We start from the raw sequence: 18,991 nt of genomic DNA on the forward strand, positions 1-18,991 counted from the left end.
TGAAGAAAGAGCTATCTAAACTATTTGGGACACATTTTGCTAAGAACAATAGGTAATAAGTTACATGGATATGAAAAAACACCTGCTTGGTCAAAATGTAAAATTTTTACCCACTCTAACTCAAAGAGTTCTCGACCGATCTTGTTGAAATTATGTCTGAATTACTATCCAATAGAACCTTGGTGCAAATTTCATACCGATCGGTAGACATCGATTTCAAAAGTTGGTTCACTTGACATGCAATGCACCATATATAAAAATAAAATCGTTCATGTATGTAATCGCATCAATTGGTTTTTTTATCCGATTCAAAATTTTCAGGATATGGTTTGTAAAGTAAAAAAATGAAAAATTCCAGGTAAAACTCAGAAATTTTAAGTTCTTAATATATTGCCTTCTTTTCACTTCTTTACTAGATACATTTTTTGAAGAAACTTGAAGAGCTAACAACACTCCTTTTCACTGCTCAAGAAATTCCGGTATTACTTAATTATATTCATTTATTTTTTATAAAATCCTTTCACATTATAAATTTGAGTATCGACCGCACTCAAAAACCGCCTTTCTAGAAACTCTCAAATAAACGGAAATCCAAACTCTATCGCCCAATTCATAAACAATTTTTAAATTTATTTAAGGTTTACAAAACAAATTTTGTATGGAAATTTGGTTTTATTAACCTTTTATTAATTTAAAAATTGTTTATAAATCCAACATTTTAATTTTAAATAAGTAATAAGTTCAAAAAATTAATTTTTTTTCATTATAAAAATAACCCATTTACTTTTTAGCATGACCCCACATAATTCGACACGAGTCGCTCATAAAATACAATGAAACAGTAACAGACAGACACAGTGACACAGCGCATACATACAAAACCTTAACTTCCTACTACAATCAAAAATAAATAAATCGAGTCAAAAATAGCAATTGTTTGGGTACTGTTTAGTGTTTGAATTGAAATAAAGTTTTATAAAAAAATAGAGTTATTTTTTTCGATGTTGTTGCTGTTGTTGCATAAAAGTAACGCCCGTGTTGTGTTGTACCAACAAATTACTACAATTTTAATTTAATTTCAGTTTTTGTTATTTTTTATTTATTTTGTGTTGCGGCTAAGTGTGGTGGACCAAATGTATTTTACAGTGAAGTTGGCCAAAGTGTTATTAATTTTTTTCTATGTTTTTTGTGTGTCTTTTAAACCAAGTCATAGTAATAATTTTTAATGTTGACCATGGCTTAAATGCACTTTTATTTAAAATATATGAGCACGTTGGCTGTGTACGAGTATTTATTGTTAACATGAGAGTTGTTGAAAAGTTTTGTTTTTTGTAGACCATTTGATTATTTTTGATGCTGTTTGATGCAGGGGTTTTTCTTTTATAACAACAACTAAAAATTTACATTCGTCTGTCTCTATAATTTCAATTGTGGGTTTGTGGGTCGTGTACCATTTTTATAGAGTTGTTATTTTTATTTTTATGTTGGAATTTTATAGAACTTGTTTCTGTTTTGCCATTTGGTTTTTAAGAAGGTTGTGAGTGTGATTTTTTTTTCTTAACAAGTGTCAATGTTTGCTTTACAATATTTTTGTTCTTGCTGGAATTTGTAAAACAAAATTGTTTTAAACATAAGTGGACAAGGTTAGAACCAGTATTTTGTAAATATTTTATTTTCTATCAAGATTCTTATGTTTTGCCACCAGATCTAACAAATGTATTTGAATATTTATGTTTGGCACACAGTGGGTAGTTGCTAATATTAATTTGCAAGTAATTACTAAAACTAGTTGCTGTGACATAAAATTTGCTAAAATCTTTGATTTAATTACATGTTTAAATACACATAGCAGAGTAATTTTAGAGTAATTTCAAAAATGTGTGAAAAAATTTTCAAGCTATTGAAAATTTCTCCTTTTATAATGGTTAGTTTATTGTAAAAACTGGTTCTACAAAAGAATTAGGTTGAATAGTTACTTGGCCACACACCTACACATGCGTATTAAAATTTATTGGTGGAATTAAGGCCACACTTCCTATATTGTAATTCACGATCACTGGATAATATGTATTCCTTTGCTCTTGGTAAATGTGTAACAAGAAAGCTTAAATTTGTTCAGCCAATTATTCTGGGCCAATAAATATGATGCGATCATACAACATTCACGATACTCGGATCGCCATTGTGTTCTTAACAAACTCCACTCCCGAAAATAAAGCAACCCTTAGGTCAGCTATCTCTCAACGAGATGTCCCCAGGCTACAGAGATATGCTAAATTTTTGGGCCGTTAAGTATACAAACTCAGACTCCGACACAAAACTTATAAGAGATGTCAGCAGCAATTATTCCAAGATTTCATAAGACATCACAATGAATAAACAGGAGTGTTGAAGTAAACAAAACTTCAAGCTGAACTTTAAGTATTGGTTGTGTGTCTTAATAATAAGGGATTTACAATAAAATAACAAAAATGTGTTTTCAATTACGAAAATTATCTATTCAATAATTTTTGTATTTAAAGTTCAACCAATAACGAAAATTCTATATTCAAATATCAAAATTATCAAATTCAAAACTCAAAATTCAATAGAAAATTTCAGAAAATTTTGTTTTTGAGCACATGAATACTTGATTCAATCATCACAGAAAAAATTATATTTCAATTCAAACATTTATCCCATATTGAACTGGTTTCAATTATTTCATAATTAAATCAAGTATTCATTTGCTCAAAAACAAAATTTCTTGATATTTTCTATTGAATTTTGAGTTTTGAATTTGATTATTTTTACAATTGAATATACAATTTTCGTTATTGGTTGAATTTCAAATACAAAAATTATTGAATAGATAATTTTCGTAATTGAAACACAAAAAATAAAAAAAATGTGTTTTCAATTACGAAAATTATCTATTCAATAATTTTTGTATTTGAAATTCAACCAATAACGAAAATTGTATATTCAATTGTCAAAATAATCAAATTCAAAACTCAAAATTCAATAGAAAATATCAAGAAATTTTGTTTTTGAGCAAATGAATACTTGATTTAATTATGAAATAATTGAAACCAGTTCAATATGTGACAAATATTTGAATTGAAACGGTTTAAGAAATAGTTTTTTCTGTGTATAAAGTATATATATTCTGGATCCTTATTGATAGCGGAGTCGATTAAGGCATGTCCGTCTGTCTGTCTGTTGAAATCAATTTTCTGAAGACCCCAGATATCATCGGGATCCAAATCTTCAATACTTCCGTTAGACATGTTTTCGAGAAGTTTCATATTTAAAATCAGCAAAATCGGTCCACAAATGGCTGAGATATGAGGAAAAAAACCAGGACAACCTCGATTTTTTACCTATTTTTGACCTATATCAGGATTATTAAGTCATTAATATAGACAATATGGATATCTTGCGATAGATATTTCAAAGACCTTTGCAACGATGTATATAAAACCATAGTGAGTTGGACCAAAAATGGGTAAAAATCAGATTTTTTAACCAGAATTTCACCAAAAAAAAAAAATTTTTAAAATTAAAAAAAAAAATTTATAAAATTTTAAAAATTTAAAAAAAAAATTTTAAATAATTCTAAAAAAAATTTTTTCCAACAAAATTAAAAAAAAACAACTTTGGAAGAAAACATTAATTTTGATTAAATAAAAATATTTAAAATTTGTATTTTGAAGTATAATTTGGTGAAGTGTTTATAAGATTCGGCACAGCCGAATATAGCTCTCTTACTTGTTTATTCTCACTTAGTTATTAAAAATTATAGTGTAATCAACAAAGTGTTTTTGCTTCGAATATGTCGAATTTTGTACCAACGAATCGTCATATGCGGGAAGTTTTGCTTTACTTCTTTAATTTGAAAAAATAGTGCAACTAAAGCACATAGACTGCTCACCAAAGCTTATGGTGAATGTGTGCGATCGGTTTCATTGTTAGAGATATGGTTTCTTTGGTTCAGAGTGTGGTGATTTTGACACGGAATACAAAGATCGCCCAGGCCAGGCCAAAAGATTGAAAAGGCAGAAAAATGCCATCATGAAAACGTTCAGCCACATGTTACAATTCCTGTTAAAAATTATTTTTGAATGAAGTGGTTGGAAAGTTTTGCTTCGCCCGCTTTATACACCAGACCTTGCCCCGACCGACTACTATTTGTTTCGAACGATGCAGAACGCTCTCTCACTTTGGAACAGAGTATCCGATATTGGTTGGATTCGTTCTTGGCCTCAAAAGATGAGCAGTTCTTTTGGTTCGGAATCGATATGTTGCCAGAAAGATGGGAAAAGGTCAACAAAAATTCTAAAGATTTTAAAAATCCCGCAAAATCATTAATTCTAGAAAGACATTAACCGGATTCACTTTAGATTCGTTTATAACATCAATATAACTATTAATCAATGGTGTGTTTTTATTTATTAAAACGCGATTCTTTATTTACTCAAATCCAGAGTCTTTATTTAATATGTCATACAAAAATTTTAAAATTATTTTCCTTTCGTGTTTCTGAATCAGGCCTTTAGACAAATTTTTCTTAAATCGTTTGTGTCTAAACACAAATTTAACAATCTTTAGTTACTCAAATTTTAATATAATCGTCTGACCTTATTTACTAAAATTGTAAGTAAATAGTAGCGTCTAATTTTTTAAATATTGTGTTTTTATTTAATCAAGTTTTAATCAAATCGTGGTAACTTATTTACTCAAATTTTACTCATGTCGTGGTTCATAATTTACTTTATTTACTAAATTTTTATGAAATGGAGAGACTCTATTTATTAAATTTTAATCAAATCGTTGGTTCTTTTTTACTTAAATCGGCCTTTACTTATCAAAATGTAGGTATTTTTTCATTAAAATTTTTATTCAAGTTGTGAATTTGAATTGAGTAAATAAATTCGTGGTTCAAAATTTGCTCAAATCGTGGTTCTTTATTTAATCAAATCGCGATTTTATTATTTACTTAAATTTGACTCAAAGTGTGCGAATTAATTTACACAAATTTTACTCAAATCGTATGGATTAATTTACAAAACATTCCTTCAAAACTTGAGTCTCTTTTTTTCAATCAACGACATAAATTTAGACAAATTTGACTCAAATCGTGAGCAAATGCATATCGATTCAGGGTTAACTACGTTAGGGTGGCCCTTAATAAACGAAAGTTGGATCTTTACCAGTCTCAACCCCCAGATTGGTGAACATTGGTCAAAAAAAATCATCCTGAAATTTTTTTAGGTAAATCGGTGGGTTTAAGATGTGCCGCAAGCCCTCTGAAGTTTTTACAAGGGGTAAAATGCAATTTTTTCAGTTTTCGTAAAAATTTTGTCATTAAAAATTACTTTTACAATTTAATTTAAAAGAATAGAAATGTGCACGTAATTGTCTTAATTGAGAATATAATAGGAAATAAAAATATGAAAATATCTCCTATAGTTTTTCCGTACCTGTGATTTAAATTTTGAAATTTTCGAGAAAAACTAATTTGTTGGCCATATATTGGCGAATGAGTCCAATTTCCTTACTGTTATGAACTTTAAGTAAAACCTGTTCAGAATATTATAGTCCAGGTAATTTTAAATATAGTCTGAAATTTTTACTAAAATTGGAAAACGTTAAACCTTTATTCGTGAAGGTCAAATGTCAAATTTTTCAATATTTGGAATTTCTATTTTTGGCCCGATTTTGATGAAAATATAACATGAAGTCTAGTATTTATAACAACAGCAAAAAAATGGAAATTAACCAATAATGACACTTTCACATAAATTGTTAAAAAGAATATAATTTTAATGGAATTCTAGGCTATTTTTTGACCAAAATAAATCTCAATTATATTTCCTAAATAAAATATTTATTGTAATTTCCTAATTATAACCATAGGTATAATTATTTCATTGATTAAAATCCACCAAACAAACCACAGTACTTTATAAGTACATTTAAATGAATAGATGAATGTAACAAGGAGCCTTTTTCATACAACAAATTAGCTTGTTTAACTATTTAATAAATAAATACTATATTTATTAGTTATGTTTGCCAAAGTAACCATGATCTTGATTCGTGACTTAAAAGGCCGGTTCAATGTGCCTGCCTGGCAGCTAGCCTGAATGACTGAATGACTGCCTAACAACCACCACCAGCCAGCCAAAGTTGCAAACAAATACTGGTAATAAACATATGAATAGTAAAAAATGTTTAAGATAAAACCAAAATAAAAATAAAAAAAACTTATAAGCAAAAAATACAAATATTAAAACACCTCCAAGGCAAACTAATCGTTAGACTTACAAATAAACAATAAGGACAGACGGATGGACGGACATACGGACAGACATACCAACAAAAGAAAATAAACATATTTAAACATACAACAGACAATCAGGCATATTGTTCAAAAGATATCTGCTATTGGAAACTTGTTGGCTGTTGGCTGCTAATGCATGTGTGGTATGAGTTTTGCTAATCAGCTGCAGCAATAGCTTTAACTGCTGCAACAATAACTATAAATAAAATTAATAATAATAATTACTATTAATATTAATATTAATCAACCAATATTTAGACACCATATTTAAAATAATGAAAAATACGTTTTATATTCAGTTTCTTACTATGGAAAATGTATTTTTAATTAGTAATTAAGCATCAAACAATTAAAGAGATACATTCATTTAAAAAGGCACTCTATACCATAGTTATTCAACTTTAACACTAGCAGAGTTTTTTGTTAAACAATGAAATTGATATTAGAATAGACATGGTGGCCCAATTTTAATTAAAAAATGTTTCTATATGATTTAGTTTTAAACATAATTTTTGGACTTAAGTTAAGTTTTTTTCCATTCAATTTTTATATCGGTCAAGCGGTTCCCGCTATTATTAATAACCATTTTGACACTTTTTACTGTGTTTAAATAAAAATGTCCCTCAAAACAAACTGGCTGAAATCGGTCCATTATTTCACCTAGCCCCCATACAAATGTCCTCCCGAAATTGGACTTTATCGGTCATAAATGTTTAATTTATATGGATATATCTACAAATAAGTTTTATATATACGGAATTCATGTCACCAAATTTTATTCTGATCGGCCCATAATTAGTTATAGCTCCCATATAGACCCGCTTCCGAAAATCACTTTAACGTGCATAAATCTCATCAAAATTTTGGTATACACATACAACATAAATAACTTTCATGTAAACATAAATCACACGACCTAATTTCATGGTAATCGGTCCATAATTGGTCATAGCTCCCATTTCGAAAATTACTCAAAAATATTAATTATTGAAATTTTAAAAGAAAAATGATTTTGCTCTTTTTCTTAGTGTAGGGTATTATATGATCGGGCTTGACCAATCATACTTTAATACTTGTTTTACTATGAGGCATATTCAAAACTTTTTGAAGGTCGAAACTAGCACATAAAAACAAAATATTTTCCCTCCTTTGTTTTTGTTCCTTCAAAAAAATTCTTAAACTTAAATTCTTCTGTTTGGATGAGACTGCTGTCTAAATATTTTCCATGATCACATTTAGTACATCTATCTTTTTGTATTTCAATTTCTTTTGATTTTCTCTCTAGTTCTTCGGCTACTCTTACTTTCGTTTACTGCCCCTTTTTGCTTTTATGTCGCTTACGTTATTTTTGCGGTAAAGCAAAAAGGTGAGTGTCGCTTACGATATAATTGAAATTCCGTTATATCTGTACATATAAACACTTAATTTTCATTATTTCAGGTGTTGATGCGCACGACAATTTTCTATCGAATTTCATTAAAAGGTCTATTTTGAAAAAAATTTCGCTTACGTTATTTTTGCGGTTAGGGCTCGATATAATGATTCATCATGAACATGATTGCCATAAACATATATTTATTTACTACAATCATATAAATAATTGCTAAAATGATGTGAATGGTAAACTTAAACATATTATGGTTATCGCAATCATATAAATAATTACAGTTACCATAATATTGTTAAAAAAAAACTTGTAAACATTTTGAAACAGTTATGATAAACATATACAACTATATTATTTACTCTGACTAAAGTAAAATTAGAGTAAGTAAATCAGAATAATTCTAGTGATTTGAGCAAATGTACAGCGATGATTCCAGAATAACTTACAAAATCAAGTATTACAATTCCAGCCTGTTGACTAAATTAAGATTCACCATATGTGTAAATAAATTAGTTAATAAAGATCCACAATTTGAGAACAATTTTACTAATGTGCTGTTTTTCTATAGCGAACGAGTACTTTGAGTGGAAATTTAACATGTATTTTGTTATTTTTTTTGTTATTGTAAAACGATACAGAAACCCCATCGGAAAACAGTTTACAAATTTTGTTAAAATATTTTTTGAGTGTTTTCCATACAAACATTTACAAATGTTTTTCCTATCGTGTTTTGGAATCAAGTCCTAAATTAAGGATCATAACTTGAGTAAATAAAGAAATACAAACAATTTTAGTAAATGGAGACGAATTGAGTAAATAAAGATCTACAATTTAAGTATATAAAGAAAATTTGATAAATTAAGACCCTTAATTTGAATAAAAACCCACGGTTTGACCAAATAAATAATACCCATTTGAATAAAATGTTAGTAAAGAAAGACACACGATTTGAGTAAAATTCCTGTAAATAAAGGCCCAAGATTTTGTAAAAATTCCTAAATGAAACCCTACGATTTAAGCAAAATTTCCGTTAATAAACCCCCACAATTTCAGCATAACTATAGGAGATAAATACTAGGGTGATCGATTCTTCGACATTTTTTAGAAACCGGTTTTCGGTTTCTTCGAAAAATTGCAATTTAATATAAACCGGTTTCAAATATATAAACGATTATAAAAAACCAACTTTTTTTTCGCAATCTATTTTGGGAGTTTTTACCCATTCTTCAAAAATTTTCTTTCGTGAAAAAGTAGAAGTCATACTGGAAAAGTGAAAATGTATGGCGGTCGCAAGAATGCGCAAGATGTTTTTGATTTACCTTAAAGTGAACACTTGACAGATTAACCCAAATATAGTTTTACAGCGGAACTATACGGAATAAACCACTCTACTTGAAAAAAGGAAATATTTTATATTTTCCAATTTCTGATCTTCTCAAAAAATATTGTTTTTTTAATAGTTAGAATAGAAATAATTAAATGAAAATTGTTGCACATTTCCTTGAAATAGAGCTTAATAATAATATAAAAAAATTATGACAATAAAATCACCGTAGCATTTTTAATCATATACCAAAGTCACACAAAAAATACACTTCTCTTTGAAATCTTAATGTACCTGTTGACAACAACTGACTTTAAAGCTTAGTTTTTCCTAATCGGAGCTAAAAACCAAAAAAACAAAACATGAATTACAGTTCCCTATTGTATTGAGAAGCTCATTAAATAATCAGAAGGAATGTTGCCAGACATTTATTTTTTAATTTTGTCGAGCTAGATTTGTGATTTACCACAGTGTGCTTCGGGTAAAATTCGACCCATTTTGATATTAAAACTAAATTTTTTCTAAAAGTGTGTGTTTGATATTTTTGATATTTTATGAATTTTAATTAATTTCAAATATCAACAACTAAATTAAATGTTTTCAGAGCTTTGGTAGCACTAATATATATCCGTGTCTTTACATCATACTTGCTGAACATTATATTTGTATGAAAACTGGGATTCCCCTTGTAAATACCAAAGCTGTTGTTTTCTTAAGATATTCGAGTCGAATTTGACATATTTTGAAATTAAAATTGAGTTTTTTCTAAAAGGATATTTTACGACTTTTATTTAATATCAAAAGTCAACAACTACGTTTGGTTTAAAAAAAATGAAAATATTATATAGAATATAATATAGATCGTTTGTGACATTTTTCTAAATATAAAAAAAGTCTTCTAAAATAGTTGGAGTATTTTTTTTAAAAATTATAATGCACTAAAACCATAAAAACACACTTTTAGAAAAAACCGGTTATTCGAGGAGAAAAATCCGGTTTCTTCGATATTTGAAATGTGAGCTTTTCAAAAAAACCGAAACCGACTAACCAAAAAAACCGGTTATAACCGGTTATTAAAAACCGGGCCGATCACCCTAATAAATACCCATGGTTGAAGTAAATAAATACTCAGGTTTTGAGTAAATGAAGACACAATATTTAAGTGAAAATTACAAATGTTAATGATCTGGGGAATTTTTAATAACTTTAAAATTTTTTGACCAATTTCGGTTTATATGTCTCATTAGAACGCCATTTCTATTCTTTTAAATTAAATTCCAAAAGTAGTTCTTTAATGGCATAATTTTTACAAAAACTGAAAAATAACATTTTTTTCCCATGTAAATGCATTTCAAAATTTCAGAGGACTTACCCCACCCAACCGATTTACCTAAATTTTTTTTAGGATGATTTTTTACCAATGTTCATTAAACTGGAGGGTGAGACTGGCAAAAAATCAAACTTTCGATTATTAAGGACAATATGGAAATCTAATTATAAATATTTCAAAGACCTTTGCAACGGCGTATATAACGCCATAGTAATTCGGTCCTACAATGTGTAAAAATCGGGAAAAATATTTTTAACCGACATTTTTTTAAAAAAATTAAAAAGAAATTTTGAAAAAAAAAACAGTTTGTCATAAATTTTTTTCACTAATAAATTAAAAAAAAATATTGAAAAAATTTAAATTTTTTTATAATTTATTGAAGGGTATATAAGATTCAGCACAGCCGAATATAGCTGCGGTTTGAGTAAAATTTGACAAAAATTTATATCCTCGCTTTGAGTTAATTTAACAACAGATCAACTTTATTAAATAAATACCCACTATTCCAGATTATATTTTTGTAAATTAAAATAAAATATTTTAGTAAACAAAGACCCAAGATATCAGTTAAATATGAGTAAAAAAACGATTCCAGATAAAATTTTATTAAAGGCCTGATTCAGAAACACGGAAAACTATTTTCAAATTTTTGTATGAAACTCACTCAGTCTTGAAATAATTTTTTAGTGTTTTTCATACAAACATTTGAAAATTGTTGTCCTTTCGTGTTTCTGAATCGGGCCCTAAATGAAGACTTATCCCATTATCAGATTGTATAGTTATGTGTTAATATAAAGTTATAATGACGGTTTAACCGACAGTATAACTATAAGTTAAAATAATGGGAGTTAAAAAATATAGAAAAATACATAATTTTTTTGAATGAAGATCTAGTATTTTAGTCTCTAAATAATCCCATAGTTAAAGACCCACGATTTTAAATATAAAGAATTCAATGAAGCATGCTGAAGTTATGCAAACTTGGAGAAACTACTAACTAGTAAATAAATGACAAGTTTTCAATTTTTAACCACCGGTGGGTGGTGTAATATCAGCATATATGTAGTAGAGTACAAAACCAATATTTTAGTCCTCCCCTTATATATTGTATTAAAAAAACACTTAACTTAAAATTTTAAACAAAGAAATTTGTTCACCACATAAAAGCATTATGGCAATAAAAAAAACTATAAATATTTAATACAAGTTCATTAAATTCTTACACGCAATTTGTGTGTTTGTTTGGTTATCTTGGTTTTTTCAAATGAAAATTTTCAAATTTTCTTTCTTTATGTTATGTAAACTTCAAATATACACACATGTGGTTGATTTTCAGATATATTACAAATTTAATAAGTTTTCAGTGTTTTTTGAAACCAGCTACAGCTAAATCGTGCTTAAAAAAGAAATAATGATTTTCTTGGTTTTGAAATTTTTTTTGGTTTGTTTGGTTTGGGGAAAGTCACAGATGTTTAGCTTTATTTAAAGGTTCAATGAAATTGCAACATACGTATTTTTTTTATTTTAACTGCCTGCAATGGGGGATTGTTCATTTGTGTGTAAAGAAAAGTGTCATTTATTTAAATATTGTATATAATTTTTTTTAAATAGAGAGGGGGATAAAGTAAAAGTGGAAAATGTAAAAATTAACTTGCGTAAAAAAGAAACGTGGACACGCATTTGTAGATGTTTTTATATGATTACAAATATTTATGGCTCAAATTAATGGTTGGCGTTTTGCATATAAATTAGTGTTTGATACATTGTAATACAAAATACTTAAAATAAAAAGGTTGACAGCCGATTCGAAACGTTTAAAAGGCAGGCGCGGATCCAGGTCAAACATTTGGGGGGGAATTTAAAATGTTCTACATTTTTCTTTTTATTCCTTTTTTATATGAAAACTTTTCGGTTTTGGGAGGGGAAATTTCCTATTTCACCCCCTCTGGATCCTCGCCTGTTAAAAGGTAATGGTTATTTAGCGGTAACGGTAGCTAGTAGCTAGCGATAACGGTATTTGGTGTCAATTAGTTGACAAAGTGGTAACTCATTATTGAAATTAAAAACTTGTATTTTTCTTATTTCTATATAACGGTAACGGTATTTTAGCGACAACGGAAATTGCAGTTATTTCAGTAACGGTAGCATAGCGGTAACGGTAACGGTAGTTCCGCAGTATAGATATATAAGGGGTAACGATAGCCAACCTTGTTCAAAAACGAACTTTATATGAATTAGCTTAGTGCAAAAATATGCTAAGTCAACTTTTTATGAAAATTGAGATTTTAATTCCAAAATTCTATTAACAAATCTCCACTCTAACATCTGTTAATTGTGCCAAAAACTGAATTAATTTATTATAGAAATTGCTGCCATATAAAACTTATTATTTCTAACACAAAAAAAATATGAATTAAAATCAAAAACATTTTTATACAATAAAATAGTAGTTAGTAATTTACTACTCACACCATTAATTTAAAACTTGTAGCTAATTATTTTGTTTCTCGTTCTCATTTTTTTTTTTTGCAGAATTACAAAGAAAAAGACTCAGGCAAAGTTGTGTTGTATACAACAAGTATGGGAATCATACGTGATACTTATGCAAAATGTTCAAATGTTAAGCAAATCTTAAGAACGCTGCTGGTGAAATTCGAAGAACGTGATGTCTTTATGAGCGTGGAATATCAACAAGAAATCAAAGAACGCATGCATTCGGATATAATAAAAGTACCTCAATTATATGTAGAAGGCCAGCATATTGGTGTAAGTTCAATATTTCAAACAAAATTACAACTTCATAATTCCCAAAAATTATCTGTAAATAGACACATAAATATTTATACCTCATAATAATTAAGGAAAGAAACTAGACAACAAAAAAAAAAAACACTTTAACTATGAGACAAATATGACATTTTGTTAGGTTTTTGTTTTTAAAAAAATAATTTATAACTTGAGTTTAAGTCAAAAATACCATTAGAGATTAATGTAAGATTTGTTGAATGGTTGATTAAAATTACAAACACAAAATATACTATAGTATAACATGTTACCAGAAGCTTCCACAATTTGTTTTTATTATTTACTACAACTAACCAACTAACTAAACTTTGTTAACATGCTGCTGCTGTTGCTGCCATGCAACAAACTTGCCTCCCATAACTGTTAATTTTTGTTGAAAAACAAGAAGTATAAGTTACAGTCTCTTTTTCTTCTGTTGTACATTTTTAATCTGTGGAAGATGCTTCTACAAGTTTATTTTTAGGTTTTAAGTTTTATATATAGAAATTGAGTGCAAAGCACCCTACTTTGTGAAAAGATAACTTTTAGATAATGTTTTAGTTTTGTAATTTTCAAATTACAGGCAGAGAAAAAAACATGGTTGTGGTGACCATAATCGAACAGCGTTATTACTAGACTTTAAATATACATTATATGAGTGAAACTACAGATCTTATATAGAAAACCTGTATACTCAGTTTTCTATTTTCTGATATTGTCTCCTTTTTAAAGGACTTAACATTTTTAAGGATATACAAATTTTCTAAAAATTTATTTTAATATTTCTACCTATTTATTACTTTTTGTCAACATGGGTATCAAATGAAATAGAAGCTTTCAGGACGAAAAATTTCAAATAATGTCCTTTGAAAATTTTATTCTTTCAAATCCCTGAAAATTGTCAATGTATTTTTCTTAAGACTCATGCTACTTTTGCCAGACTAAGTCGAAACCATAAGGTAAGAGTAGCATTCTAAAATATCCCACTTAACCCTAATTGAATCTATTGTTAATCATATTATGATTAAACTACTTTATTTATATAATAGCAGCACAATAATAACAAGATTATGTCCAACCATTTTACGATTCTATCTATATCATGTAAAAGCATGATATGGTTGTGATTCCAGCTCAATCACAATATGATTGTTTTTAAACCTACTATATGACATGATCTTATTAAGGAGTATTTATAATAATTCCGTGATTGTATAATAAATAATATTATGTTCCTTATAGAAATTAAAGGAATTCATATATGTATATTAGAGTTTGTTTGTGACCAGGACACTTCATTTGTTTTTCGTGTATCATAATTTTTCTGAAAGTTTTTGCCTGAATAAAAATAATGGCGTCCTTTTTTTTGGAAAATTTTCACTCTTTGTAGTGGTTCAACGCGCCTAAAGACGCGAACTTTGAGCACATTTTTCTGTAGAGCAAAACCGGGTGAATATATTGGAGATATGATTTCACCAGTCGATTCTGCATCAAAACTTAATACAATTGATGTTTTTTGAATGCTTAAAAATAGTTCCAAAAACACACAACAGGGGCGCAAATCTCATACAAAAAATAAAAAAAAGAATTGTGTTTTTTTAGATTTTTAAAAATTCACGATGAAAAGGCATTTTAAGCTAATCTACGCTACGTTCTTCCAACCCTATCTATTCTTTTGCAGATGACAGAAACATTTGCCAATCATATTCATTCAATTACATTGCCCTGTCGTAGGTTGGGGCAATAAGGCAAAACATGAATTATTCCCTTAATAGGGTCCTTCTGACAATCTGTGAATGGGGTCGTGAATGTTGATACATAATTACTGTTGATATGAATTACTTCACTCCATTTGATCTCCTCACTATTTACACCACCTATATCCGACCGAAAATGGAATACAACTCCCACGTAGGGGCCAGTGCTTCAAAGTCTATTTTGGACATTCTCGATTTTGGAGAGGGCGAAGAAACCGTCGCAATGTGGGCTGCGTTTTCTGTTCTATCGGTGGAATGTGTTCTGATGAAATTAGGGAACTTGTTCCTGATACCTGCAGATTTTTACGTAATACACGTTTTTCATTTGTGGAGCAAACAAATGTAGGAAACTTCAAAACTAATATCCATAAACACTACTCCCCCCTTTCCTCCCTCCCATAACATATTTTCCTAATTCCTTTGAACGAGTAGGAGTCATCCCCTGAGTGCTGGTCCAGGATAATAACCTTAGCGCCATAGATATTTGGATTTGGTTGATAGGTACCCAATATCCCTGCTTTTGGATAAATCCTCGAAAATGTTTTGAAATTGCTGCTAGTGTAGCTCCCAATGATTTTGCAAGCTCTAGTCGAGCTTGGCAACAATATTCATGGAGTAATGTCTCCAATTCTTGGTTTCTAAACTTTTTAAGCTGGCCTATGCGATCTTTGTCTTCCGTGTCAATATCACCACTTCTGAACCACACAAACAATCTGTCACAAGTTAAAACCTATGGAACACATTCACCATAAGATTTGGTGAGCAATCGGTGTACTTTAACGGCACAGTGGGGGATCTGAAAAAAAAGTGGAAATAAATCTGTAACTTCTAAACGAATAGCCCCCATGGCTATAGAGGAGGTGTCGATAAGTTTAAGTTTTGAATTTGGGCTTAAACAACCAAGGGGGGGCCGAGCCACAATGCCCCAAAGTGGTGCACCTCGGGTATATCAAAAATTAAAAATGATGCCAAATTTTTGTTTGCGATCCGATTTGAAAGATTTATATATATGGAATGTACTAGACGAGATCTACAAAAAACATTGCTTTAGCCATATATTATCTCTTATAGTTTACGAGTTATTCGCATTTGAAAAGTAAAATTTTATTTTTTTTGCCTACCTTGGTCTGCCAGTTTGCTAATAACGATCCAATTCTTTCCCGATTTTCTTGAATTAACAACAAATTTATTAATAATCTTAAGAAAGAATTGTTAAAAAATATCTACTGAGTCAAAAGTTATGTGCATTCAAACTTAAAAAAATTCGCCATTTTTTTTCCAAAAAAGTTAATTAATTTTAAATTATACAGAAAATGTGAAAAAAATAAATAATGTGTTTATATTTTTCTGAAAGATAACATTTCGGGAAATATTATAAAAGCAAAATAATATCAAAATTCGTATTATTGCGTGGTCCAGAGCCTTCCGAAGTATACCTATTTTTTATGTAAATTTCAACTTTAGACAACATATTCTAAAATCGTATAGCTGCTTTCAAAAAATTAAGACCAGTTTTGTATGTCCCAATCTGTTCTTCAATATCATGCAAAGGGATTTCATAGCCCCGAGCTTGGTACCTTCAATAGATCCAAAAATCAAAAAAATCCCAATTTTGGGATTATTGCAAAGTTTTTTGGGAATTGTGGGATTGTCATTAACAATTCACAAATATCTTTTTCACTTTTGGATATGCATCGAACGTTTCTATATAAGTGTAAAATTTCATTAAAAACGATTCATAAACAAAACTTTTATTGCATTTTAAAATTTTAAATTTTCCAAAAAAATCAGCTATAATTTTTTATTCGCATATTTTTGAAAAAAGTCTTCAATAATTTTTTTAATTCTTAAAAATTTTGTACATTTTTGAAAAGAGGACATAATTTCCTACACGCTGATATACAATATGTATATCTTTTCTTTTCCGCTATGCATAGTGGGGAGGGTATTATGCGTTTGTGCAATGTTTGTAACGCCCAAAAATATTAGTCAAACACCCACCTTAAAGTATACCGATCGACTTAGAGTCACTTTCTGAGCCGATTAAGCGATGTCCGTCCGTCTGGTTGGCTGGCTGGCTGACTGTCCATGTAAACCTTGTGCGCAGAGTACAGGTCGCAATTTTGAAGATATTTCGATCTAATTTGGTACATATTATTTTTTCGGCCCAAGGAACAAGCCTATTGAAACTGTCTGAAATTGGTCCATTATTTCACCTAGCCCCCATACAAATGTCCTTCCGAAATTGGACTTTATCGGTCAAAATGTATCTCCACAAATTGCGCTCCAAATAAGTTTTATATATACAAAATTCATGTCACCAAATTTTGTTACGATTGGTCCATAATTAGTTATAGCTCCCATATAGACCCGCTTCCGAAAATCACTTTAACGTGCATAAATCGCTTAAAAATGTTGGTATACACACAAAATTCAACATAGTTAACTTTAATATAGACATAAATCACACGACCTAATTTCATGGTGATCGGTCCATAATTGGTCATAGCTCCCATATAAGGCCCACTTCCGAAAATCACTCAAAAATATAAATTATTTAAATTTTAAAAGAAAAATGTTTTTGCTCCTTTACTTAGTGTAGGGTATTATATGGTCGGGCTTGACCGACCATACTTTCTTACTTATTTTTTTTTTCAAATTAAAGAAGTAAATCAAAACTTCCCGCATATGACGCTTTGTTGGTACAAAAGTCAACATTTTCGAAGCAAAAAAAAGGTTCATTGTTTACACTATTATGTTCAATACATATATTAGTTGGAATTTTTACAAACATTTCCTGTCCGTTTTGAAATTTAAGAAATGAAATTTGAATGTTTGCAAAATGTAGCCACAACAAGTACATGCAGACTTAAGTTTTTTATGTTACAAAAATGGATTGTAAGAACTTTCAAACATATGTTAATCATACTATTTATTTAGAATTAGGTCAAATTAAGAAGCTATTGCTGCTTAAATAGAAATTTTGATAACAAACTTTCCTTTGCAAATACTTAGTCTTGCAATGAAAGCATTTTATTGGGGAAAAACATGTCTACTATTTATTTCAGCATTACACTTCTTCTTTTGTAAGACTTTAGCAGCTGTTATAATTAATAATGTTTTACAAACTTTAGTCAATTAATCATCATTATATTCTGGCCAACAGCTGTATATGGAATCCATATTACGGATTAACAGCAAATTTAAGTTTGTAAATAGATCAGGAAGACAATGTTATTTATTGCTATTTGCTTTGTTCCGACATTTTGCCAATAGATCAGCTAATTTTGTCTTGCTGATCATCTACAAATTGTAACCTCCTCGTCATTGTGGTTTATTTTTAAGATTAATGATAATATTGTGAACTTTAGTTGTCGAATGTCACAAACTTGCTGCATGTTGTATTTAGTATTTGTTTACGATAATATCTTTTAGTGATTATGATCGTACATCACTTTGGTTTACACTGAGTGTTATAGTAATGGGTGCACTTTAAAAGTAAAATAAGACTAGTTTAAATATATGCCTATATAAATTATAATCGGACTCTTTAATATATCATTCATTCTATGAAAGGTTTTTTAAATTTTGAGCGAGTGCCTTCAGACTTTGTTCAAATTTGACATTTCGATTTTAAATTTTTCTAATTTTTCTAACTCGCGATTTAATTCGCGAATTTCGTTTTTTTTTCAAATTGACAAACTTTGATTTTAATTTAAAAATAGGAAGCGCTTAATGAAATAACTTTTCAATCCGGTGAATATCTATTATCAATAAATGACTAGTTTGGTGTCAGTTCCTTTCTCTTTCTTCTAGGGATTAAACAGGCCGAGGATATAGAAATACTATTTCTAATCTATATATATATAAAAGAGTAACGTTACTGACTGATTCATCATCGCACAGCCCAAACGGCTAAAGCTAGAATCACGAAATTTTAACATTGAGTTCCTCCCTCCTCAAAACTATCCACTAAGAAGGGATTTTTGGAAATTCGAACGTTTAGGGGGTAAAAACGGGTAAATTCGGTAAACTTATATCTTCAAAACTAATAAAGATACAAAAAAAACTTAAAATTGTTATT

At 29.1% G+C, this 18,991-nt stretch overlaps 1 protein-coding gene across 1 annotated transcript in view; it reads left to right on the top strand.

The window, feature by feature from the left end:
* The window catches only part of LOC135958370 (glutaredoxin domain-containing cysteine-rich protein CG12206-like), an 89,625-nt gene that overhangs the window by 54,300 nt on the left and 16,334 nt on the right, over positions 1–18,991 (top strand). Inside the window, exon 2 of the mRNA XM_065509275.1 lies at positions 12,899–13,132. Coding sequence (XP_065365347.1) covers positions 12,899–13,132 — 234 coding nt within the window. The remainder of the gene's footprint in view (positions 1–12,898; positions 13,133–18,991) is intronic.

The sequence above is a fragment of the Calliphora vicina genome, chromosome 4, assembly GCF_958450345.1.
Source record: "Calliphora vicina chromosome 4, idCalVici1.1, whole genome shotgun sequence".
Taxonomy (NCBI): domain Eukaryota; kingdom Metazoa; phylum Arthropoda; class Insecta; order Diptera; family Calliphoridae; genus Calliphora; species Calliphora vicina.